This window comes from Glandiceps talaboti, chromosome 1, assembly GCF_964340395.1.
Source record: "Glandiceps talaboti chromosome 1, keGlaTala1.1, whole genome shotgun sequence".
Taxonomy (NCBI): Eukaryota; Metazoa; Hemichordata; class Enteropneusta; family Spengelidae; genus Glandiceps; species Glandiceps talaboti.
In genome coordinates, this window is record NC_135549.1 from 18,819,842 (window position 1) to 18,844,976 (window position 25,135).

Below are 25,135 nucleotides of genomic sequence, written 5' to 3' on the forward strand. Positions count from 1 at the left end.
TTACCTTAAAGCCGAGTGAATCCCGGAAGCGAATCTTACAACATTAAAGTTCTTTCAACAGAGTCTCGAAATTGTACCATCCAGCAGGCTCCAATCGTATGTTGCAATCGTTCCGACCAGCTTGACACAACATAACCGTTACACTTCACAATTGGTTTGCCTGTACAGAATATTATTTGTTATGCCTCCAGTCGCTATCTCGTGTGTCAAGGACAGTTCAAAGGGCATAACTTACATATTTAAAGTGGTGCTTGCGAAAGTGAACACAATGCAAATTTCGAAAAACATACACAATACACAGTATTACGGCCCGTTTCAAGTTACCGTTTACCGGTTGTGTCTGATACAATGACGCAGAAATCAAGAAGAAAGTATATTTCTACACTAATATACCAAAATATCCCCCGGAAGTTCAAGGGCAATACCACACATGATTGTTTTTTCAAGGGTTGGCACTCTACTATATTCACATAACCAGCACAATTTCCCTTGTGATGTTCCAGATACAGGCAATGACATCCTCATAAAATTGTTGTTAAAATACTGCAATACAATCTTAGTTTAAATGAATCATGATCAATTTGAAAATGAAAATACTGTTTAATTTTCCTATAACCTTTCTTAACATCAGATCATTTGATTAAGCCCGTATTTCCCTACATTGCAAGATATAATAATATTTTGTTTTTTAAATACTGTATTTCATTATAAGAAATCAAAACACTTATAATAAGTAAGTAAGTAAGCAAGTAAGTACTTATTTATAAGAGTTACAAGATATATCTCACTTTTATGTCAGTACGAAACAAAAGTCTGTGTAAATAGAAAGGACATCTCATAAAAAACATATACATTAAATTGTCACAAAGGAAACACTAGATTTAAACTGTCTCGTAAGTAAATCAGCTTCAATGTATAATTACTTTTTATATCATAGGTTCATGCCGATATCTGCCAGTATGCTAAGAGACAATGTATCTGACAGGAAATGTGCAAATAACGCACGTTGCCTGCTGGAATGAATTGAAAGTGCATACTTTTCGGCCCTGTGCTCAATAAATACAGCCTTTTATATCCAAGGGTGTAAATAACTTCGTGCGGGCGCCCATCTTTATTCTCTTGAGTTTTTACTGAATATATTTACTTAATTCAACTCCTTGAAAAAGCCCATTGAGGTGTAAACTAGTCTAAGATGTAAGCCGTTTTTTTTACTCTCAAGTTTTCTACTACTAAAATGACTGATGAGAAACATTGTTCACCACTCTCGTACCTCTTTGAGACTGTTTGGTGGGATGTTATTAAGTTAGGATAATCAATCCTATCTGACCTAAGGGGACTGGTCATTTTCTTCGGCGGGGGCGGTCAGTGACTTTCTGTCGGCCCAATGGACGAATCCATTCCCCCCCCCCCAGGCTGCCATCCCCCCCCCCCCAGGCTGGAGAAACTAACCGGTCCCTAACCTAGACTAACTTGAACTGTTTAATACAGAATATACGTAAATAAACTTAGCTTTTACTTTTGTCTAACATTAAATATTGTAATCACTCGCACCCTGACTCAAAGGTGGACATCAGCTGACGATCTGCAATGACAGTGTTGTGATTGTAATGAGAAAATTCGGGTTTCACGCTAGGTTATAATAATTTCTTGTTATAAAAAATGTTACATATTTCAATTACAAATCTTCAATACAAAAAAAGCTCCAGATACAAATCTTCTTTATATGCCTCTATTCGTCTAAAGTCACTAATATATTTCAAAACCATATTAACAAACCTAATATTTCTACTAGAATTCCACCCTGTGCAAACTATAACAAGGTGATTTAGTGCTAATCTATGACTAAAATTTTGTATCTGTGCTGGACTTATCGTTGAGGGCACCATAGTTGTACTGATTCTCCGTGCTCGTCGAATTTGGTTCACTGTCAGGTAGAAGTGTTTGCTTCTCTTTTCCGATGTTCACCTTAGGATGGTCTTTATCTTTGTGACCGTATTTTGCCCTGCAATCAATTTATATTTATTCTGAGAAATTGCTAACCATAACAAAACTATCTATATACTTATATGTATATACGGACCTATTATATAGATAGTTTATATAGAAACAAAGTATATTATTGCAATAGTATACAGGCCCGTATATTCATATATACATGTATATAGATAGGGTTTCATGAGTTTAAAATATTTCAAAATATTTCATATAACCCATGCCTATGTGTTTGTTTGTTTGTTTGTTTGTTCGTTCGTTCGTTAGTTTGTTTGTGTGTTTGTTTGTTTGTTTGTTTGTTTGTTTGTTCGTTCGTTCGTTCGTTCGTTCGTTCATTCATTCATTCATTCATTCATGCATTCATTCATTCAATTGTAACACGGTTTCTGGGTTCCTTGTGTTTAAAGGAATGTCATTCCCACTCGGACTGTCGAGCTAAACGACACTCTGTTTCAGGGGACATATAGTTTTGTTTTTTGTACTTACGTTCCAAATAGTTCCCCTTCTTCAATTGTTCCTGGCAGTCTTTGATTTCTTGTTTCTGGTAGAATGGGTACTGTCAATCCAGCAATCACTGATATACAACCCATTATAACAAAGGGTAGTGGAGCCCAGTAAACGTCGAGTAAAATCACAAAGGGTGAAATGATATTACCAATACCAGAACACATGGACGATATACCCATGCCTGCATTTCTGTCAAAATGATATCTCGAATAGATTAGCGTAGTTCATATTTTACATTACGAAAATCGGAGACACGTCTGCTATTAAAAACATCGTTCACAAATTGAATGTTGTGCTATCCCTTTTTAAAACTAAACATACCCGAAAATACTTGAATGCTCATGAACATTGCTTAAAGTGTTATCACATCTGACACAAAATTTCACTCAAATGCACTCGTTCTCAAGAAGTTGACGGTCTCTAAAATACGGTTTAATATGTTATTCCCAATATTTTTCTTTTTTCAGCCAAGGAAAATACGAGTGGCCTAAGGGGGCTTTGTCACTACGAGTCGCTAGACGAACCGAGTATGTATTCTGTATTTTTTGTTGAACCTGGCTCATGCATGGTATAATGTCTGAAGTACCTACCTGACAACAGTTGGATATATTTCTGCACTGTAAACGTACTCGGTCGTCATGACAGCAGCGACGCAAAATTTCGATAGCAAAGCTATAGCTACAGCCACTTCAGGATTTTCTAGGGGAAAAAATACATGACGCAGTCGATGAAGTAACAACTACTACTTTTAACGAGAAAAAAGGCTCCGTCTATGGGATAAAGGTTTATCTTTTTAGCATAGTAATATCAACTTCTAATATATCTGTCATTGATTCGGGAGGCGACGATCCGCTTTCAGGTTTACTCGTTTCAACTGTAACTTAATTTGCTTTAGTAGAAACTTAATTGCATTTAGGCCTAACTTAATTGCATTTAGGCCTAACTAAAATAAATTGTGTGGTTCCGATTACGCTCAATTTTAGAATGGGTGGGTTGGTAGATTCTTTTTTTCAGAAATGTGAGTGTCTAGTTAAGGTAGTTGTGTTTTCTGTTGTTTTCTCTGTCTTCTCATCAGATGTACAGCTATTACAGATTGGAAGAATAGTTTAGTATTTTCTTTTTAAGTTGATTTTGTGATTTTTTTCTCGAATATGTAAACAAAAGTTTAGGGTCGGCACTGAAAAACTAGGTGGGTCAGGTAAACCGGAACCAAATTTTTTTCCCCTAGGCCTTAGTAGAAAAAAACTTGTACATACGGGGTATTATGCTAATAATCAAAGCTACACCACCAATCACTTGAAATCCAGCAAGAGACCAACGTCTGCCGATTACTCCAATTAACCACCACGCCAATAAACGTGCAGGTATTTCTACAACGCCAGCCAAGATGAACGTTGTGTACGGATTGCTTCCAATTTGATCAGTGTTCAGTGAGATGCCGTAATACACGAAACCACAGGCAAACCTTAGTGGGTGAATATCAGAAATTTCAAGTTATCGATCAATAAACACCAATGATCACTTATTGAAAAGAGACACAATATTTATTCAGCATCAAAGTTTCTACATAATCTTTGGAAATATTTTTACCTCCCGCAAGGGAAGGTTATAATATGCTTTTGTATGTACATGTATGTATGTATGTATGTATGTATGTATGTATGTATGTATGTATGTCTGTCTGTCTGTCGGTCTGTGTCAGTCTGTGGACAATATATCTCGACACGGTGCTACATATCATCTATATAATTTTTCGATTTTGATAAACATTCAAAGAACAGTATATCTTTAGTCATTTGCATAATTGGTTATTTTTAGTAAGTATGCTATATCTTAAGAATGCACACTTCAAATTTAATATAATTTGGTATATGCATTAACCATAGCAAAGTACACATGTCGCATAAAAGTTGCCGATGCAGCTTATAATTTTAATGAATAATTCGTATTTATGCGTATGTGCGTATGCCTGCACCTGCCTGAGTGTCTGTCTGCAGGTGCATGACATGTGTGTGTAAGATTTCATGTATGATAGGTGAGCTGGTAGGTATGTGAAAATGTACTTGTACATGTTTACGACTGCGTGTGTGTATATGTACGTGGGAAGGGCCTTGGCATGTATAAACATGTTAAATAGATGCATATAATGTATTAATGAATTCGTAATACTTAGTCATACTAGGTACTTACCAACTGAAACACATAATCAATGTCCTAATTCGTAATCTGGGCGACCTTAGAAGGTCAAAGAGTGTATATTTGCGTTCCTGGAATGAATATAGAAAACTGGTCACATCTAAAGGATGGAAATGTCACCTTTATACAAAATGAATTCCTTGGGTCTTGTCATATTTAACTAATATACATTTACTTATGTATCTGTTTACCTACCTTTTAATAAAAATAATAATAAGTGGTTTATTCACCAAGGTACAAATAATTACAAACCCAGAGAGAGAGAGAGAGAGAGAGAGAGAGAGAGAGAGAGAGAGAGAGAGAGAGAGAGAGAGAGAGAGAGAGAGAGAGAGATTAAATATGGAGTGAAAAATTTGCTTGTAGCTAGTCTCACCTGACCCCCAGCATTGAACATTGTGAATGATACCAAAGGGAGGGTTCATTAATCAATTGGAATGAAATAAATGTTAGTTTGAAAGTCTATTTAGTACACAAAATGTCTATACCGCTGTGAGTTTACATTTAATCACCCATACTGCTCTTAGCTCACATGTTAAGACAATAGGTACTGATATCGCATGTCTGGCGATGCAATTTAGAGTAACGTAAAGGTTAGTTTCCTTTCTTCATTTCCATGACGCTCCTAATTATGCATGACCTATTTTTATCTTAGGAAGCTCATCTCGTGCGCGTAACTTATTGTGATTTAATTATTGTAACGACCATATATAGCGTCGCAGATTCATGACTTGAGTCTAGACCGCGGAGCGGGGAGCACCTGTCTCTCCTAGCTCTGGGCTTTGATAAAGTCTATGTTCCAGTAACACAACATACATCGTCTCGTATGCAGTTTATCATTTTACTACAATACTTGATGATCTAAAGTTTTGATAAGAGCTTTGAACAGCATCGGACGTGCGAGTAAATGCTATTCAATTGTGTTGGGTAAGTACTACCCCAGACCGCTAGGCCATGACACATATGGGAAAGTGAATGAGCTTCAGTGAAATAGGTTGCAGGCTGGAAGAAATATCGAATGTAGTATGGACAATCTATATTGATGATATTGTGATGTACAAAATTGATATATTTCTATGAATTGCCACAAACCTTTGGGGTTTCTACTTCACTTTTTAAGTTCAAGAATATTTCATTCTTTTCCTTGTCAAAAAGATCGTCCGGTAGCGTGGTCCTGTTGAACCTCGCAAAATGCTTCAAGACTTTCAAACATTTGTCATACCTTTGTTTTTGCATCAACCACATTGGAGATTCTGTTATGATACTGTAGGTTAGAAAGGGTAGATTTTACCAGTGAAAACGATTGAATAAAACTGATATCTTGGTTCTGATCTACACATTAAATACATGCAATAATTATCTGAAGGCACTTTCACCCAATTTTAAGTAACTACATCAAGTAAACATTTCCTTTGACTCACATTGAAATATTTTCGATATCAATTGTCACACTTGCTATATGAAGAGGTTCAATCAATTCTCGTGTCTTTTGCAGGGGTGGGGGATGTCACATTGTACAAATCGGTCGTCGAGGGAGGGCCATATTTTAGAAAACGGGAATTAGCTAGTGGAGGGTCACATTTTACATTGAGTCATTTTTTTATCTTACTTTGCATTATTTTGTGATTTTGGCAATGTCCCCAACCTACATATTAGCACGAAGGCATGTAAATATAGTGTAACGTGAAAAGGCACACTAATGAAGTGTTGAGTAAGAAAGAAAACAACACCAGCCGTAGTAATAGAACATGTACTTACAAGACAGCTGGTAGAAAAACTGCCCAAGTGAGACCAACGATTAGTTGAATTTTCCGCCATTCTCCGTTGCATAACCACGCTACCACTCCAAGTAATATATAAACAGTGCAGGCATCGATATGGGCGATAGCAAAGCACATGGTTCTATATTTACTCCCAACTATTTCCACCACTAGATAGAAGACAGACGAAAGACATGAACACAAATTGTATTTGTCGCAAATGGTCGAACTGATGATATACTGACAAAATGAAAAGGAATCTACTGCGCATATAATAGTGCGCAAGCAATAGCATACTGATTAATAAATAAAACATGTGAAAGTCGAACGCGGCGCGGTGGTGGGGGTGGGGGGGGTGTCATCATTTATATGTAAAATGTTTCCAATATAAAGATGATGAAGTATAAACTTACTTAACACTTGACAAGTCATGGCTAACGACATTGGAAATAAGCCAAGACAAAATTGTCCTATGATGAATACAACATAGCTGGGTGAAAATGCTTCCCCTATTGACACGGCAACAGCGAGTACTAAGGTAATGATGAACACAATCCTCCTTCCAAAGCTAAAGTAAAGTAAAGTAAAGTAAAGCAAAGTAAAGCAAAATAAAGTAAAGTAAAGTAAAGTAAGTAAAAGTACTATAAAATACAAACGCTTAGACTTTTATGACATTAAGTTAACCAATCAATCAATCAATTAATCAACCAACCAACCAACCAACCAACCAACCATCCATGCAACCAACCAACCAACCAACCAACCAACCAACCAACCAACCAACCAACCAACCAACCATCCATCAATCCTTCCATCCATCCATCCAACCAACCCATGAAATGTATTAAATGAATTGACAAATATCCTGATGAAGAAATACATCATTGAGCGAAAATGTTAATGTTTTCCTCTGCTCACACCACAGGTAAGGTCATTCCCGTGTTGTTGATTTATATTTCTATAAAAACGCATTTGCTTTTTAAGTTTACATTTTCTCTTTTACTCTACTTTTGATTTCATATTTATCTTTAGATCTTGCATGAAAATACACACACACTCACATATCAGATATCTGGCCAAAACTCACAACACCGATCAAGTTACCAAGTGGAACAATTGACTTGGACAGTTGTTTCATCCAGTCTTTATCACAAACCAGGTCATACTAGAAGAAAATATAAAAGAAATAGGCACTATTCTACTTTTACACCAAAGTATGTTGTGGCATCACACATTCTATTCTTTGCTATTTATATTATATTATGATCCATAGTGACTTCGAAATTGCATACAGAGAGTTCTCCCAGGACACTATTGTTGTAGCATAGGAGTTTGATTTCCTTTCATCTGCAAAGAATACGGTACCTGAGATTGTTAAGTGTGTTATTGCCTTGCCGTATTTGGGCACTAGTAGACGTCCGATGTCCTATTATACCCCAGTGCTGTTATGTAGCAACTGTTCTGTTGGCTTTTAAAATAGCTGCTGCACAACAGCCCTTGGGTAATAGACGTCTACTAGTGCCCTCATAATTAGGTAATAAATGTATATTATTCATATTTCCTTTCCATAATACCCACCTCCATAACAACGGTATTTTCATACCAAGTCTTGTCGTAAACCCATCCTTGATCACAACTTAGTGTATCGTTGGTACGAGGGAAACAAACCTCGGCAGATATTTCCTGAGACACATTCACGTCGTATCTGTTGCATTTGTTCCAGACGATATCATCACCATCCGTAGTATACGGAATTGTGCAATTCTTTACAGGGGAGATATCAGTATATGTTTGGTTGTTGTACACTCTACAATAGTGGTCAGCTGATGCACTGTAGAATGTGTTACCTATCTGGTGTAACATTGTTATACCACAAAGGTTAATCATGAAAAAGCACTGAAACTTTTGGTAGCGGCCAAAAGTACCCACAGTGTTCAGAATTTCATCAAAATGTTTCATTTTGTCTAGTTGCTGCAAGAAAAAACACACCAGTTATGAATTAGACGATTCTTGAAAACAGTCGAATTTCTCCTGATGAACGAATACATTATGTGTATAGTTTGTGTCATACAATGTAACATCTCTTTCATATGTTGGTTTAGTCCAGCTGCTAGACCTTCGGACGTTCTTCTGATACAACAAGCAACCGAAGGTCACTTTGCACTGGAAAGGTGCATCGAGATTGTTTGTTTCGCAACAATGCCAAGATTTTCAGAAATGACTACTACTTCGATTATTTTAGTGTTTTCCAAACTTTACCCCCTCCCCACATTTTAATTACTAGCGAAATGACAACTGATATCAAAACAACACTCAGAGTTGACAGGTCCTTTCGATAGTGTTTTCATGTGTGCGGTCTGTTCATCTTGATCCAGTACCTATGACGTAGTTTGGCGCATGGGGGCATGCTTCCAGGTTTAAGAAACCACACTGTCTCTGAACTATTTTACGGTCAAGGCATGATTGAAGTTTAACTCAGCCTAGCTAAAATACAATTTTGTATATTGCCATGAAATGTATGAATAATCTGTCATGTATATCTACAAAGGATATAGGGTCAGAAAAGTACAGATGGACGGACACCTTACAAACGTTTTTTCTGTAACATCAATCAACAGCAATTCACTGGGATGAATGATAATATAACCTTCACATCTAACAAACCAGTGACACCTACCGTAATTGTTTGGTATTACACATGTAACGTACATAAGGCTTGTTACCAGAGTGCGATCGGTAAGTAGTGTGTGGCTGCGGTAGTAGTTATAACCCGTGCTCTCTTTCTACATGTACACCTCTAAAACTGAGAGAATCTTAAAAGGTGAAAGGTCTTTGAACTTTGAATTGTTCAATCTAATTGTCATTTGTCTTTCTTTCGCTATCACTCGACAAGTTTGACAAGTCATGTTTAAATGACCACAATACTTCATATTTTGTCTGAAGTCGCCTCTAGTTGACACCTGGCATGTCAAGGACAGTCCAAAGTACACCACTTATAATTACATAGCTACAGTGTCAGTTTCTAATTATATTAAAGGTACGATATTGTCGACTAACGTATGAACACACAATCCAAATTTCGAAATACACGATAAACGAGTAGGAGAACAGTAAGTCTCTTCCATGGGGATGGAGTGGATTGAATGATAGGGGTTAAACTTTGTTTTTTTGGAAGAACCTATAGCTAAGAACACACATTTGTCCCTCCACTCGATCAAGTTCTTCTCTGGCGATATACGCCATGGGATTCACGCTATTTTACCCTCCAGTTCACATTAAACCTTCGTTGCACATTTGGCATTTGAAGTCAATCTATTCTCGGAGTCCAAATAGTCCCCACTGGCAGTGATTAAAAGGGGGTGGGGTCGAAGGTTTTAAGAATACGTTAAACTCTGTTCTTATTGGGAGAGGGTCGGACACATTATTTATATCCATCGCCCCGCCCCCCCCCCCTCCGGCCGAACAAAATGAGCTATCACTAAACCTATTCGTGGAATCAAATCGTAGCCACATTGCGCGATATTTTGTACGACATTGCTTCATCATATACGAATTCCTGGTTAGAATTCTGCTAAGTGGTAAATACGACTCACCTTGTTGTAGTGATTGAAAAATATGAAACAAATACACAGCCCAAAAGAGTTATGGACTGTACATGTGTCCTTTAATTGGTAGTCGTCATAGCTAGTAATTTTTATTTTGACAGCATGTACTCACCTTGATACGCCCACAGTCTTTATTTTGTAGGTGGCAGAATATGTATGGCCTCAAGTTGGTCGGCGGTCGTATGGGTGCGGGTTTTGATAGTAGTGGTGGGAATGGGGGATACCGATGTTGTCATTAAATTCAGTGGAGACGTGCTCTCTCAATGGCCTTCCTTCGAGTAACTGTGACTGCTTACCGTTATAGACAATACATTGGGTGTTTTTGTCTTGATTAGCGCTTTTCAAAAGCAACTATAGACCCTCAACCGTGATTTGTAGCGCGACTAAACTATTAATTAACACATTAACACATGCAAACGCGTGTGGGTGTGCGTGTGTAAATCTTCGTCAAAATTCCCTAAGCCTTTATATTTACTGAGAAATTAAAAAATGATTACCCATAGTCATGTAATTTGAGTTTTAAATAAGCAAATCCGAATGATAAAAAGTTTTTTGTAGGACACAGACTCCCCCCACACACTTTACCTGCGTGTGGTAATATGATGGCATGATTTAAACGAAATTGGTGGCTACAAATAAATACAACAAACTGTATGGGTTATGCAAGCAATAGCTTGAATTTAACAATTGACCCAGAAAGACAAAGTTACGGTCAAAGGTCAATACCTTATTATAAAGAAAGATAGCACTTGATGATATAGGGATGGACACTTGAGTGAAGTCTCTCTATATTGATATTTACAAAAAAGGCAACAGTGAAAACTCGAAGCTCTTGCGTATGTTGTAGGATTTCCTTGTTATACATTGTCAGGGTCACGCTTTCTAAATTCCACCTGTTATGATATGACTGCCTATCGTTTACATGCAAATTAGGTCTAAAATCACCAGAACTACTGGGCAGATTGGTCTGAAATCCGGTGTAGCAGTTGTAGTCTCTTAAATGATGAACAGATAAATAATTGTGCATGACCTGATGACATATGTTGATATGCAAATTGAGTGTAAAAAAAAACCTTTTCAGTAAAATATACTGTGCAGATTGGGATATTTGGTATTTCTAACGAGTGCCTAGATAATAAATTATTCTATAGAATGGACTGAACCGGGACATGGAAATCAGGTTCAAACAAATTATATTTTTGATAAATACGGAAACTATTGGGCAGATTTGTTATAAGTTTACATCTTGTTTGACTGTTCATTAGATTGCAAAACTGAAATAATTGTAGCTAGTCTTTCAAATCGATGTGCGAATATCCTCATACATACATACATACATACATACATACATACATACAGACATACAGACATACATACAGACATACATACATACATACATACATACATACATACATACATACATACGTAAACAATATAAATAAAATAACACTTTACAACTTACATTTAATAAATCTCACACCACAATACAATTATATTGCATGACTGAAAAGATGGCTCATTTCGACTGAGCGCCTATTGACACGTCACTTAACCTCTTGAAATAAAAATATATAAAAGTGTACTGCTGTGATGACATTACGTTTATAGTCAATCTCTTTGGTTGTTAGACAAATAAACACTCAGTAACAGCACAGTTCCAATGTTTGGTATCTTCGTAAATTGTTCTATCTATGCTTTGCTTGTCGTTCAGTGCACCATACTTGTTCAGACTCTCTGGATAAAAGAATTCTGATAATCGTCACTTAGCTGCTTAGAGGTAGTTGTGTCTCTTCTATGTGGTCAACATTTGTACGGTCCTCATCATGTTTCGAATACTGCCCCCGAAAATCGAGATTTCAATTTTCGTTTCGTTTTATTCTCAGAAGAGAACGTACGTTTTCCAGCTATACATTGAGATATAATGGTGTTATCATTGCTAAGAAATTAGGCCGAACAAAAATATTGCATGGTTTCGATTATGTTCAATTTTAGAATATGTGTGATAGGTAGATTTTTTATTCTATTTTTAAATTTTTTTTTTGTCATATGTATGTGTCTAGTTTAGTTAGTTATGTTTTCCGTTATTTTTTTTATATCGTTTATGTGTTATTGGTTTCTTCTTATCAGATGTACAGCCATTACAAATTGGAAGAACAGATTTCTATTTCTAATGATGTTAGTTTCCGCATCCATTATTTTTTGCGAGACTTCACATAATTTTCGCGATTTTATTTTTTTTCTTGAATACATAAAACAAAGTTTAGGGTCGCTGTATAAAACTAGGTGGGGTTGGGTAACCGGAACTAAACTTATTTTATTCCTTAAATGGATGTTGATGTTGTTCAATTGACGTAATTTGTTATGGATTGCCAATGTTTATAGTATATTCCGTTATTTGATCAGTTACTGTTTTGAGGCAAGACAATTAACACAAGTAGTAGAGTGATATGTTTTTTTTTTTACAACTTTGTATCATCTTCAAATGCTTGAGTCGTGGTAGATGTATCATTGGATGTGGTACCGTAGACTTGCTTGTCACCATCGTTATTGTTAATCACTTGTGTTGCTTCTATTCCAGACTGAATTCCATTGCTCTCTTTCCCTGATTTTACCTTTTGATCTTCCTCATCTGTTTTCCCATAATTTTTCCTGTAAAAGAATCAAATTTAGTGCTGTCCTATTAATATAAACCTAATTGCAACCAAATCTGAAATATGAATATACATAAATATTTGATTGATGCAAAAAAGAATGCCAGGAATCGAAGTTGTAAATAAACGGTGAAATCATCTTGTACGCATGAGCAGATCACTCACTTATAGGTTCGTGTCCGAAAATCATGATAGATTCTGTGGATTTGATTTTAACACAGGCGCAGTCGAATTTACCCGTATGTGAATATGAGAAGGATCATGACCTTAGAACAGCGAGAATAACGTATTAACAATGGTATTTGGGACACAGTGTGATATTTGACTCAAATATCGAAATTTACCAATATCAAAGTAAAGATAAAACAGAAAAAAATACTTATCGGTATCCTAGTGTCCTAGTGATATAATCAATGTTAGAAATATGGTTATATGTCTAATATCCATAGTTCAACTTGAGCCAACTCCTATCCTACAGAGAATCAAGTCGAGCACTTATAATACTATTTGCCCAGAGACCTGGCTACCCGGCTTCACAATGTCGAATCATATAGAAAAGTCTCAAGGCTATACCACATGTAACTGTCATTCTTGGCAAACAATATTGTGTTGACTTACGTCCCAAACAATTCTCCTTCTTCGATCGTTTCTGGTAATTTTCGATTTTTCGTTTCTGGTAACAAGAGTGCTACCATCCCGGCAATCACTGATGTACTACCCATTATAACGAATGGTAACGGAATCCAGTACACATCCAATAACATCACAAATGGCGATATTACACTACCAACACGAGCTGACATGGACGATATGCCCATTCCTGCATTTCTGTGAGATCAAATTGGCAAGTAAAGGACATACATATAGACAGACAGACAGACAGACAGACAGACAGACAGACAAACAGAAAGAATGGAAGATAATAAATAAATGAATAAAGTGATAAAATGTATTCAAGTAAATAGCCAGTAAAACAAGCTGATCAAGTTAATTGGACAATGGTTTGGTTTGTGTTCAAAGGCGAGGAGGCTCTTGGTGTCAAAAAACCATATGAGGGCATTACGATCAACAGCTCTCAACTCCTCAGACATCAGTAACATTTTAGATTGCGAGCATTTAGAATAACAACAAAAAGAAATAATGCAAATTTAACATGTTGTGTAAATGAGACAAAGACAATGAAATATTGAAATAATAGTGTTTTCCCAAACCAAACATATCTACACATACATGTACACCCTCCCAACATCGATTACCTGAAATCATTACGAATCTCCCTGAATCAAAACGTGATGGTTCTCATACCTGACGACTGTTGGGTATATTTCAGCACCATACACGTAGACAATGGCAAATACTGCAGCAACACATAGTTTGGCTACCATAGCTATGGCTACAGATAGTGCAGTATTTTCTGGAAGAAGATGGTGAGCATTTCATATGAGGTTTGCACTTGTTCATGTACCCGCATTTTCCATGACACACATTTCATGTACACAGTTACTTCAGGATTAGATCGTTCATCGTTCGTCTAATAGTGAATGTTGAATCTGTAAAGACACAGTCGACGACCCTCTATCTATCACAAAAAAACACTTACAATTGCCCTCACCAATACTGGCTTCGTATGATCATGATAGCTATTCTAGAAAGGGACACATATCGAAGACCCTTTTTTCTTTTCCTTTATAGTTTACAAAGTTATTGAAATAGACTTCGTGTGATGCAATGTTACATACATCTCACAAAAGTATTTAAATCTAACTTACCAGGAGGTACGCTAAGCATTAAGGCTATACCACCAATTACAGAGAGACTACAAAGAGTCCAACGTCGACCTATCCAGTTCATAAACCCCCATGCCAATAAACGTCCAGGAATTTCTACAAAACCAGCCAAGATGAATGTTGTGTACGGATTTTCTCCAATCTGGTCCGTGTTCAGTGAGATGCCATAATACACGAAACTACACGAAAACCTGGGGTGATAGAAGTTACCGATACAAATTATATATCTAATCTTGTCTGATTTCAATATAATCTCACTTTAATTGCTCAATATATTATCAATTTGAAATTTCAATGTCTATTCCTCTGATGAATATAATGTTTTTTTTCCATCAATACAACCAGAATGCAAATATTATATTATGACAACATTAAATATTAATATTATAAGGTAATTAAATGTTGGCGCAATGGATGACAAATGCTTAATACACTTTTTGTCATAAAACATTAGCATTTGGGTGTTTGAGACACACAATTCTTGTTTGAAACACACACAATCCTTGTTCGAAACACACACAATCCTGGTCATAAGAGCTTAGCATTTGCCGTTTTGTGCAGCAATTTACTCTAAAACAGGGCACATCAAATCAGGGCACATCAAAAGATGCGTCAGTTCCAGGCGACAAAACAAACACTCCAGTCGAAACCACACCAACTTGTGTCTGCATCAACTCTCATTGACGGAACCCTTGATGTCTACTGTTTTAGAGTAAATTGTTGCAGAAAACAACCAAATGCTAAGCTCTAGACCAGAATTGAGGTGTTCGAAACACACTGTATCCTGGTCATAAAAGCTTAGGGATTTTCTGCAACAATTGACTCTAAAACAGCACACACCAAGGGCCGTCAACACGGATTGACAGTTCGGGTAGTCTACACGACGGGTGTTTTCGGTGACCAACAGAGAGAGAGAGAGAGAGAGAGAGAGAGAGAGAGAGAGAGAGAGAGAGAGAGAGAGAGAGAGAGAGAGAGAGAGAGAGAGAGAGAGAGAGAGAGAGAGAGAGAGAGAGAGAGGGTATAAATGGGGCATCGTACCCATAGTCTCGGAGGGTGATCTGAAAAAGTACCCCCTTTTTACAATCACACGTTTTTCACATCTTTCTGTATTGTCAATTTCATACATTTTAAATTGTCCGTTATTGCACCTATAACCATTACTTTCATACCCTTAGACTTACCAATTGAAACACATAAGGAGGGTCCTGAATCGTAACCTGGGAGTTTTCATTAGGTCCATCAGTGTGTACTTACGTTCCTGCAAAGATAGTCAGATCAGAGACAGAGTCAACAACCATATTCTTCATATTAACGTGAAATACAGACATGTTTGTTTTTTCCTGAAAACATCACTTGAAACACTGTCAGACTGGTGGATAAGAAAGTTAGCTAATATAAACATTTTTTTATAGTCAGTACAATATACGTTCTTATGAAAGCCGGGAAGGGACATCCGAAGTCTGAAGTCCCTTCTCAACTTTCTTACGTTAACATTCAAAAAGTCCGAAGTCTGGAGTCCCTTCTCAGCTTTCGTACGTTATCATTCAAAAGTCCGAAGTCTGAAGTCCTTTCCCGGCTTTCGTACGTTATTATGCATGCCTTCATTTCTTGGTTTAGATTGTTAATAGTTGATATGAGGGTGTCCATTTATTGAGTCAAGCACTTATTCGCTATCATTATTCGTTGGGGGAACTGGATACTATCAAGCTTTGCAGTCCGAAATTCAATTGGTTAATTTCTTTCTATGATCCCCATGCTCTGAAATTTGATTTTGAAAATCTGCGTTCATTTTCACTTGCTCATCCTTTTAGCGTCCGTCTTAAACATATAACACTCGTAAAATAAATGAGATTTCAAAGTGCCCAAGCTTTCCTCTCCAATATACTCTGAATAAAATAAATACATAGATGAGTGTACCTTTGGCATGTCGACTTCACTTTTTGATTTCAAATACATTTTCTTTTCCTCTTCAAAAATATCATCCGGCAACGTTGTCTTATTAAACTTAGCAAAACGCTTGAGGACTTTCTCACACTTGTCATATTTGTGTTTTTGCATTAACCACATCGGGGATTCAGTGACAGCGCTGTATACGGTAGAGAAGGGGAAAGAACACACATTAACACAGTGGCAAGATTGGTATCCAGAAAGCATTTTTGCATTACACGATAATCAGAGCTGTAACGTTAATTTTGTCTTTGAAAGAGGTCTCAAACAATATACCACCTTTTAAGGGGTGGTTTATAAGTCAGTATCTTGTTCATTCGTTATTGTTATCAACCAGCGAATATTGATGGTGATACAAAACAAGTAGGTATTCCTTCTTTCAGTATGTTCTGACTTTGCCTTTGGTAAAATAGGTAGAGTCTACTGTTAATAGTAAGTTATAATAACAGGCTAACGTTAACGGTTTTTTTTAAACATCGAAACAGGAACCGCCCTAGTATCTCAGACTTACAAGATGGAAGGTATATAAAGAGCCCAGATAACTCCACAAATCAACAGAATTGTTCTCCAATCTCCACCGGTTAGGAAAGCTATCACTCCCAGTAACATGTAGAAAATACTAAAACCAACATGGGTTAAGCTACCAGCCATCGTCCTGTATTCGATTCCGACCATTTCCATTACTTTTCAAATGTAATGTAAAAATGACTTTAATAAGATTTAATATGAAAAGACATAAAAAAGATAAAAATCGCCTGAACAAACATAATGTGTCATTTAATAGAAATGAAAGATGATGTGTCTCAACCTTTGAGTAGAAACGTGTGGTGGAAAGAATTACCGTGAGAATTAGAATACGACAACCATGGTAACAGGGTACGTAAGCAATATATGGACTAGACAGACAGACTGACAGACATACAGACAGACAGGCATACATACATACATACAGATAAATAGACATACAGTGAGGCAGACAGATAGACAGGCATATATGGAGGCAGAGAGACATACATGCATACATAGATAGTGAGGTAGACTGACATACAGGCATACAATGTACATGGAGGCAGAGAGAGAGAGAGAGAGAGAGAGAGAGAGAGAGAGAGAGAGAGAGAGAGAGAGAGAGAGAGACATATAGACATGCATAGCCATATAGAGACTGCCAGATAGACATTGACAAATATATAATATATAAATCAATACATAAACGATTTGTAGACAGACAGCTACAGACAGACAGAAAGGTTGGCTCAACCCTTTCAGAAATTAAAAGTAAGGTTAAACTTACCCATGACCTGGCAAGTTACAAATAAAGAATGTGGAAAGGCACCAAGACAAAACTGACCGATTACAAATAGCGTGTAACTCGTTGTAAATGATGTTGCTATAGCAATGGCGACAGATAAGAATAGACTGACAACGTAAACAGGTTTCCGTCCAAATCTACAAATTGAAGAAATCCGTAACTAAGTTCAGTCCACTAAAATTCATGTATTTTAGTAGACTGAAAGATCAGCCATTGCGGACGCTCTTCTCACTACTTTCTACAAATCCGCGAAGGTGAAGGGATGGTAAGGGCGCCAACGGCGACATATTTACAGTCCAGTGTTGTATCTGTCAAGTTAACCTTAATAGTTTGTCTATGTCGGCAATAAATAACAAATGCTGAGTTTTTTCTTTGAAAAAAAAAGGTTTTGCGTATCTATTCGAAATACAAACATAAATAATTGTAAATTTCCCTTCAAATATGAAATACAAAAGTTATCAAACTTACATGTCAGATAATTGGCCAGAAACCACAACACCGACCAAGTTACCAAGTGGTACGATGGACTTGGACAGTTGCTTCATCCAGTCTTTTTCACAAACCAGATCATGCTGGATATAAACGAAACAACCGCTTTGTTAGTCTAAACTCGGTGTGCCAATAAATGTACGTACAATCATAGACAGTGTCTATGGTCCAGTGGAAATTAGTTTTGAGTAGAAACAAATTGTTGTCTGGCTAGACAAACTCTTACTAATATTGCTATATTTTATCGTCTGGCTTGGCAAAATCTTACTAGTATGCTGCATTTGTTCGTTCACCTCGATAAAATCTTGCTAATTATGCCACTTTTTTTCGTCTGGCTTGACAAGTTATGTTGCTACATTTTATCGTCTGGCTCATCAATATCTTACTAATATTGCTACATTTTATCGTCTGGCACCATAAACAATCACTGACACTGTTATATAATGTAACAAAAATCTTACCAAAATTTACATTTCTTGTGTGAGTTGCAGATCATCGTCGCCAAGTCATACACTGTAACAACATAAACGTTTTAAGGCATGCCGGTGGACTAAAATGTAACACTTCAATTTGTGTCGGCATACCGGGTGATAAGATGTAGTAATGTTCATTAGAAGTCAGACGACGAAATGTAGAAATGTTAGCTTGAGTGTTGTCGAGCCAAATGATACGATTTGTTGATACTCAACTGGCAACATATCACATAATGCAACTCTATAACTACTTGACATTTAAAAACGAAGAAAGGCAATAATTCGCCGTTATCTACGTTGGTTTAAGCGTTGTCGTTTGATAGGCTTGATATACTCCACGTATGGTGTAGACTTAACTTTGTTGTCCTAGTATCTTATCAATGAATTTTATCAATATTTTACTTCAATCTTCAAATCGTAAGCTTTATTGACCTGACGCGATTCCAGTAGTGTCATGGTCAACCACTCGCAGTATACGATACAAATTCAAACGTACTCATTTACTCTGTCTGTCTGTCTGTCTGTCTGTCTGTCTGTCTGCCTGCCTGCCTGCCTGCCTGTCTCTGTCTCTCTCTGTCTCTGTCTCTCCCCCCCTCTCTCTCTCTCTCTCTCTCTCTCTCTCTCTCTCTCTCTCTCTCTCTCTCTCTCTCTCTCTCTCTCTCTCTCTCTCTCTCTCTCTCTCTCTCTCTCTCCGGTCAGAAGAATAATCAAGTTGTGATTTCTTATATCAGGATCAATTTGGCGTGAGCATGATGCAAACTGCTACAATGTATACAGAGATAGCGTTGGTCACCTAAACAATGTATCAATAAATAAGGGGAGATATAAAACACGCGGCCGCTGTCGAGTGCAATGCATGCTCTTTCTGCTCAAAGTACAGTCTGGTCACGTGGTACCGATACAACCTATTTACCAAATATGAATATGCATTTACGCAAGTCACACGAGGTTTGTGCGATTCGTACTTGACCAAATTGTGATTTGAGATGACATATTGAATGGCTAGTTTGTGTACCTCTAAGGATTAAAAAATTGGGTACAAAGTAGGTTTTGGGCAAAACGTGACCAGATTCACCACACTCAATGGTCGTCACGTTTGTTTGATCATGACATAAGCGTCCCTTCAGTTCAATAAAGATTATAATCCAGACTGACGTACACGATGGAAAGAGCTACAAATTTATCGATGCTCAAATTTCAAAATGCTAACCCTGGCCACCAGGTCTTCCAAATTAAAGTGCAAAAGATCTTTACCAAGAACATTGGGAAACTATCAAAATTAAGGGGGCGGAGCGTTGACAACACAATCACCAATTTAAACCAATACTATCATTATTGTAATATCATTATAATTTTAACCAATCACATGTCTTCTTCAAAATCAAATGATCCAGTGTATAAGTGAGAAAGTAAGTTGAAAACAAACTGAGAGTCACAAAAAGCAAAAACTACATTGTGTTGAGTGGCAGGAGGATCATACATCATAGTGATATTGCAAAAAAGGAATAGTCTTTTGACTGATTTACTATTTACAATATGTTATTAACGTCTATTCGTAATGTGTAGTTGGTGGCACCATTTGAGAGATTGCATAGCCTGGAATGAATGACCACGAAATGATCATGAAGAATTGTCTTGTGTACATTCAGGTTTGATTTTTGAAAAAAAATTGCAATAGGATGAAATTTATCCAGGCATTTAGAAAACACATATGGAGATTTTGCCTAAATACATATATTTTTATTCTATTTGAGATTTTCAATAGGTATATCACTTGGCCACTTTTTTGTCACGGAATGATTGGTATTTGCCCACATTGTGAGTTTAGATAAAATAATGAATGGCCAGTTTGTGTACCTCTAAGCGCTTTGATTTTAAATTTTGCTATTTTGAAATTAATCATTTCTTACTATTATTTGAAAAAATATGAGTGAATGTCATCCCCGACACACAAAATTGATAATTTTGGCAAATTTTTTTTTTTAAATATGACAAATCAAAATTGGTATATAACTTGACCACTTGACGTCACGGATTCGGATTGACTAATTTAACATTAAATAAATTAGTTTTTTTTTCTGTCGTAGCTTTCATGATCAGTACTGTGTAAGTTTAACGCTTGGGTGATTTGTTTGTCAATGAAGTTGACGTCCCCAAATCTAAACGCACACACAAACTTGGCGTCTAAAATGCCCAAAAGCACACACACTTCGAATTCCTTAGACGTCATCTCGAGTAAATAACTAACTCCATTGTAGAAAATGCCGAGTGGCAAACGTTTTGTACACAGGTAACCATGCATTGAGTTGATCTATGCAAATGTTGAGAAGTTTGCACCAACCTCAAAAACAACGGTATTTTCATACCAAGTTTTGTCGTAAACCCATCCTTGATCACAACTTAGTGTATCGTCGCTACGAGGGAAACAAACATCGGTTGACACTTCCTGGGATATATTCACGTCGTATCTCTTGCATTTGTTCCAGACAATATCATCACCATCCGTAGTATATGGAATCGTGCAATTCTTTACTGGAGAGACATCAGCGAATGTTTGGTTGCTGTACACTCTGCAGTAGTGGTCAGCTGATGCACTGTAGAAGGTGTTACCTAACTGGTAGAAGGCGGTACTTCCACCAACTATAAAAATAAAGATATACTGAAACATTTGGAAACGACCAAATGCTCCCACTGTTCCGAGGACTTCCTCGAACTGTGTCATTATAATCTGTCGGTACAAGACGTCCCTCGAAAACAGTCGAACACGATTTAACAGTTCTCGTACGTCCTCGCCTCTTTCATTAATCTATGACCGTACAAGCTGTCGGGCCGATGACTAATGTGATGTGTTTTGATATCATGGCTGTCCGATACACATACACTGTCTGTTAAAGCAATATGTGATTTATGTAACGACTGATAGCGATAAAAATAAATGACACTAAGGCTAAAAAAAATGTTCCTGGTCAGGACAGTTTGTCTAAAATGATTTTTGTAAATTTCCAACAAACCTGTCACACAGTCTACTATTTATGGCAGTTACTGTTCTTTTTGTTTAGTACTTTTGAGCAAGTGTGTATGTGGGGCAGATGTCATTTGCTAGTTCATGATTGGCTCTACAGTTGTCTTCGCTGAAGTAGGAGGGTTATTTTTTGTGTTTCCCCAAGGATCTGCATTCTGTAAGGGCTTGACAGACGCAAAAAAAGACACGGGGGTATTTAAGTGATGCGTGCGCTGATCAAAAATAATTTCTTTTTTTGCCTAATTTGGATTTAACAATTCAAAGTTCAAAGACCTTTCCGCTTTCGCCTTGTAAGTATCGCTCAGTTTTAGAGGTATGTGTGGAAACAGAGCATGTTATAACTACTACCTCAGCCACACACTACTCAACGATCGCACTCCGGTAACAAGCCTTGTCTATGTTACATGTGTAATATCAAACAAACGGTACGTGCCACTGGTTGTCAGATGCACAAGGGTAAATAATTCATTCCATTGTATTATTGTTGATTGATATTACAGAAAAAAACGTGTGTAAGATATCTGTCCATCTGTACTTGTCTGACCTTTTATTCTGTGTTAGATATACATGACAGATTATTCACACAGTTCATGGCAATTTACAAAATTGTATTTCAGCTAGCCTGAGTTGAAAATTCAATCATGCCTTGACCGTAAAAACGTTCAGAGACAGTGTGGTTTTTTAAACCGAGAAGCATGCCCCCTTTCATCAGACTACGTTATGGCCCAAACGGACCAAACCAACAAGCGGCCGAAGGAAGCTTTGTACTTGAAAGGTGAATTGAGTTTGTTTCGCAACAATGCTAAGATTCTCAAAAATGACTACTACTACGAGTATATTTAGCGTTTACCCCCTTCCCACACTGCAAGTACTAGCAACTGATAACCTTATCAAAATAACACTCAAAATCGACAGCTCCTTTCGGTAGTGTTTTTCATATGTGCGATCTGTTCATCTTTGGTCAATGGCCAAGACCTAGTTTGGAGCTAATGGCGATGTCGCCTCAAGTTGACACCTGGCATGTCAAGGACAGTCCAAAGTACACCACTTATAATTACATATATACAGTGACAGTCAGTAATTTATATATGGTACGATATATTATCGTACTATCCAAATTTCGAAATACACGATATTCAAGCAGGGCAGGGGACCAGTCAGTCTCTTCCTTGGGGATGGAGTGATTTGAATGATAGTGGTTTGCTTTTTTTGGAAGAACCCTAGCACACACATATGTCCCTCCTCTCGAGTTCTTCGCTGGGGATATCGGCCATCGGATTCACGATCTTTTATCTTCTAGTTCACATTAAACTTTTGTTGCACATTTGACATATGATGTCAGGCTATTCTCGTCCAAATAGTCCCACAGGCAGTGAAACAAAAGGGGCGACAGCATGTTCTCACCTTGATACTCGCAGTCATTATTTTGTAGGTGACAGAATATGTATGGCCTCAAGTTGATCGGCGGACGTATGGGTGCGGGTTTGATAATATCGGTGGGGATAGGGGATACCGATGTTATCATCTAATTCAGTGGAGGCGTGTTTCATCAATTTGGCTTGCGTTTGAATAAGTGTAACTGCTTACCGTTATAGGCAATGAATTGAATGTTTTCATCTTGATTATCACTTTCAAAAGCAACTATAGACCATCAATGGTTCAGTTACTAGTGCTGTAGGTGCGCGCGCGTTTGCATGTGTGGGTGTGCGTGTGCAAAACTTCGTCAAAACTCGACAGCCTTTGTATTTACTTAATATAATAGCATGTCCAATTGAGACATTAAAAATAAACAAGTCATTGAGAATGACATAGTCCCCGCTATGATTGTTTTTTTAAGGAATTATCACTACTCTGATCACGCAACAACAGACTTAGATATGTTGTGTCTGCTTGTTGGACATGGAACATGCTTTCTTGAAAAGAAAGATAACACCTGATAACATAGGGATGGACACTTGAGTGAATTCTCTATATATTGAGTGATACAGTAAATCATGATTGTTCACTACAAATGAAACAACAATGAAAAGTGATCAGATCTAAAGAGCAAATTCGATGTGCCCTAATACGAAGCTCTTGCGTATGCTGTAGGATTTCCTTGTTAGACATTGTCAGGGTCACACTTTCAAATTTCACCTGTTCATGATATGATTGCCTATCTTTTATATGCTAGGTCTGAAATCATCTTAGAAGTCCTTGGCAGATTGGTCTGAAATCCGATGTAGCAGTTTTGTAGTCTCTTAAATGATAAAGAATTGTTTATGACCTGATGACGTATGTTAATATGAAAAATTGAGTCTAAAAATAGAAGAAAAAAAAATAAAGTTTCAGTAAAAGATACTGTGCAAATTGTGATATTTGGTATTTTTTCAACGAGTGCCTAGGTAATAAATTATTCTATAAAATGGAATGGACCGCATGGAAATCAGGTTCAAACAAATTATATTTTCATCAAAAATGATGAATAAGGAAACTATTGGGCAGATTTGTTATAAGCTTACATTTATTTTGAATGTTCATTAGACTGCAAAATAGTTTTGTATTGTCTTTTTAAGTTGATGTCAGTTTCCGCATCCACTATTTCTTCCGAGACTTCACAATATTCGCGTTTTTTTCTCGAATGCATAAAAAAAGTTTAGGGTCGGTGTGGTGGGGTCGGGGAACCAAACCATATTTATTAGGCCTCATCTTCGGTATGCCCATGACCTCGAGTGGTAAGGTGACAGACTTCTCGGTTTGAAGAAATCACTCTTCAGACACACTATGGCAGTTTGCGTGTCGGAACGTCTTACAATGCCAGTAAAGGCCGATGCATTCATTGCAATGTCAACCATGGCATGTTACACATATAATGATACAATAAACTGTATGATTGAAGTGTCATGTATGCAAACAGAGAATACAAGGTCATACAAGTACATTGAATTGAATCGAATTTTATTTGAGTAAATTTTTAAACAAGTACATATCAACATACAAGGTATAAAATTCACCTAGGATAACACATAAAAGCATTTTAAAAACACGTATTTTCAATGTGGTCCTCATAGGGATATTCAAAATATCTTGACACCAAATAGAGTTATAAAATACACGCACATTAACTACACCCACAATTAAAAAGAGGATTCCGAAGGACTAAAATGTTATAAAAATAATATGTAAAGATTTGACATGGCTTTTAAAACTATTTTATATGAGATTGTTTCATTGAGAGTGGGAGACTACTCCAAAGACCAATGCCTGTGTAGGCGAATGAACTCTTACCCATACCACTGACTGTTGGAACTACACATGACAGTTCACTCGCTCTTGTTCTATAACTGTGCCGATTACGGGCCATTTCTACATTGCAATTTAAGTACTCAGGAGCACAACGATGTTGAACATACGACTGAGG

The 25,135-nt window shown here is 37.0% G+C and overlaps 2 protein-coding genes across 2 annotated transcripts; both read right to left on the minus strand.

Annotated features, from left to right (window-relative positions):
• Positions 1-1,842: 1,842 nt before the first annotated feature.
• On the minus strand, positions 1,843-8,411 carry LOC144433985 (organic cation transporter protein-like). The gene is made up of 10 exons (XM_078122421.1): positions 8,031-8,411; positions 7,514-7,617; positions 6,866-7,020; positions 6,451-6,622; positions 5,785-5,956; positions 4,690-4,766; positions 3,756-3,964; positions 3,090-3,198; positions 2,479-2,688; positions 1,843-2,002 (listed from the first exon to the last, which is right to left on the minus strand). The coding sequence occupies exons 1-10, from the start codon at positions 8,409-8,411 to the stop codon at positions 1,843-1,845; spliced, it is 1,749 nt and encodes a 582-aa protein (XP_077978547.1).
• A 4,105-nt stretch (positions 8,412-12,516) lies between these two features.
• On the minus strand, positions 12,517-21,435 carry LOC144433993 (organic cation transporter protein-like). Its single transcript, XM_078122432.1, has 10 exons — positions 21,055-21,435; positions 18,220-18,323; positions 17,734-17,888; positions 16,954-17,125; positions 16,413-16,581; positions 15,677-15,753; positions 14,478-14,686; positions 14,014-14,122; positions 13,327-13,536; positions 12,517-12,706 (listed from the first exon to the last, which is right to left on the minus strand). The coding sequence occupies exons 1-10, from the start codon at positions 21,433-21,435 to the stop codon at positions 12,517-12,519; spliced, it is 1,776 nt and encodes a 591-aa protein (XP_077978558.1).
• Between the last annotated feature and the right edge of the window lie 3,700 nt (positions 21,436-25,135).

Excerpts from the sequence above, each read along its gene's own strand:
- LOC144433985 (XM_078122421.1), bottom strand. The coding sequence starts at position 8,411 with ATGAAACATTTTGATGAAATTCTGAACACTGTGGGTACTTTTGGCCGC. Across the intron at positions 3,199-3,755 it reads GATTATTAGCATAATACCCC|AAAATCCTGAAGTGGCTGTA; the intron begins GTATGTACAAGT and ends TTTTTCCCCTAG. Across the intron at positions 2,689-3,089 it reads ATATATCCAACTGTTGTCAG|AAATGCAGGCATGGGTATAT; the intron begins GTAGGTACTTCA and ends TCATTTTGACAG.
- LOC144433993 (XM_078122432.1), bottom strand. The coding sequence starts at position 21,435 with ATGACACAGTTCGAGGAAGTCCTCGGAACAGTGGGAGCATTTGGTCGT. Across the intron at positions 17,126-17,733 it reads TGTAACTTGCCAGGTCATGG|TAATGGAAATGGTCGGAATC; the intron begins GTAAGTTTAACC and ends ACATTTGAAAAG. Across the intron at positions 12,707-13,326 it reads GAAGGAGAATTGTTTGGGAC|GAAAAATTATGGGAAAACAG; the intron begins GTAAGTCAACAC and ends ATTCTTTTACAG.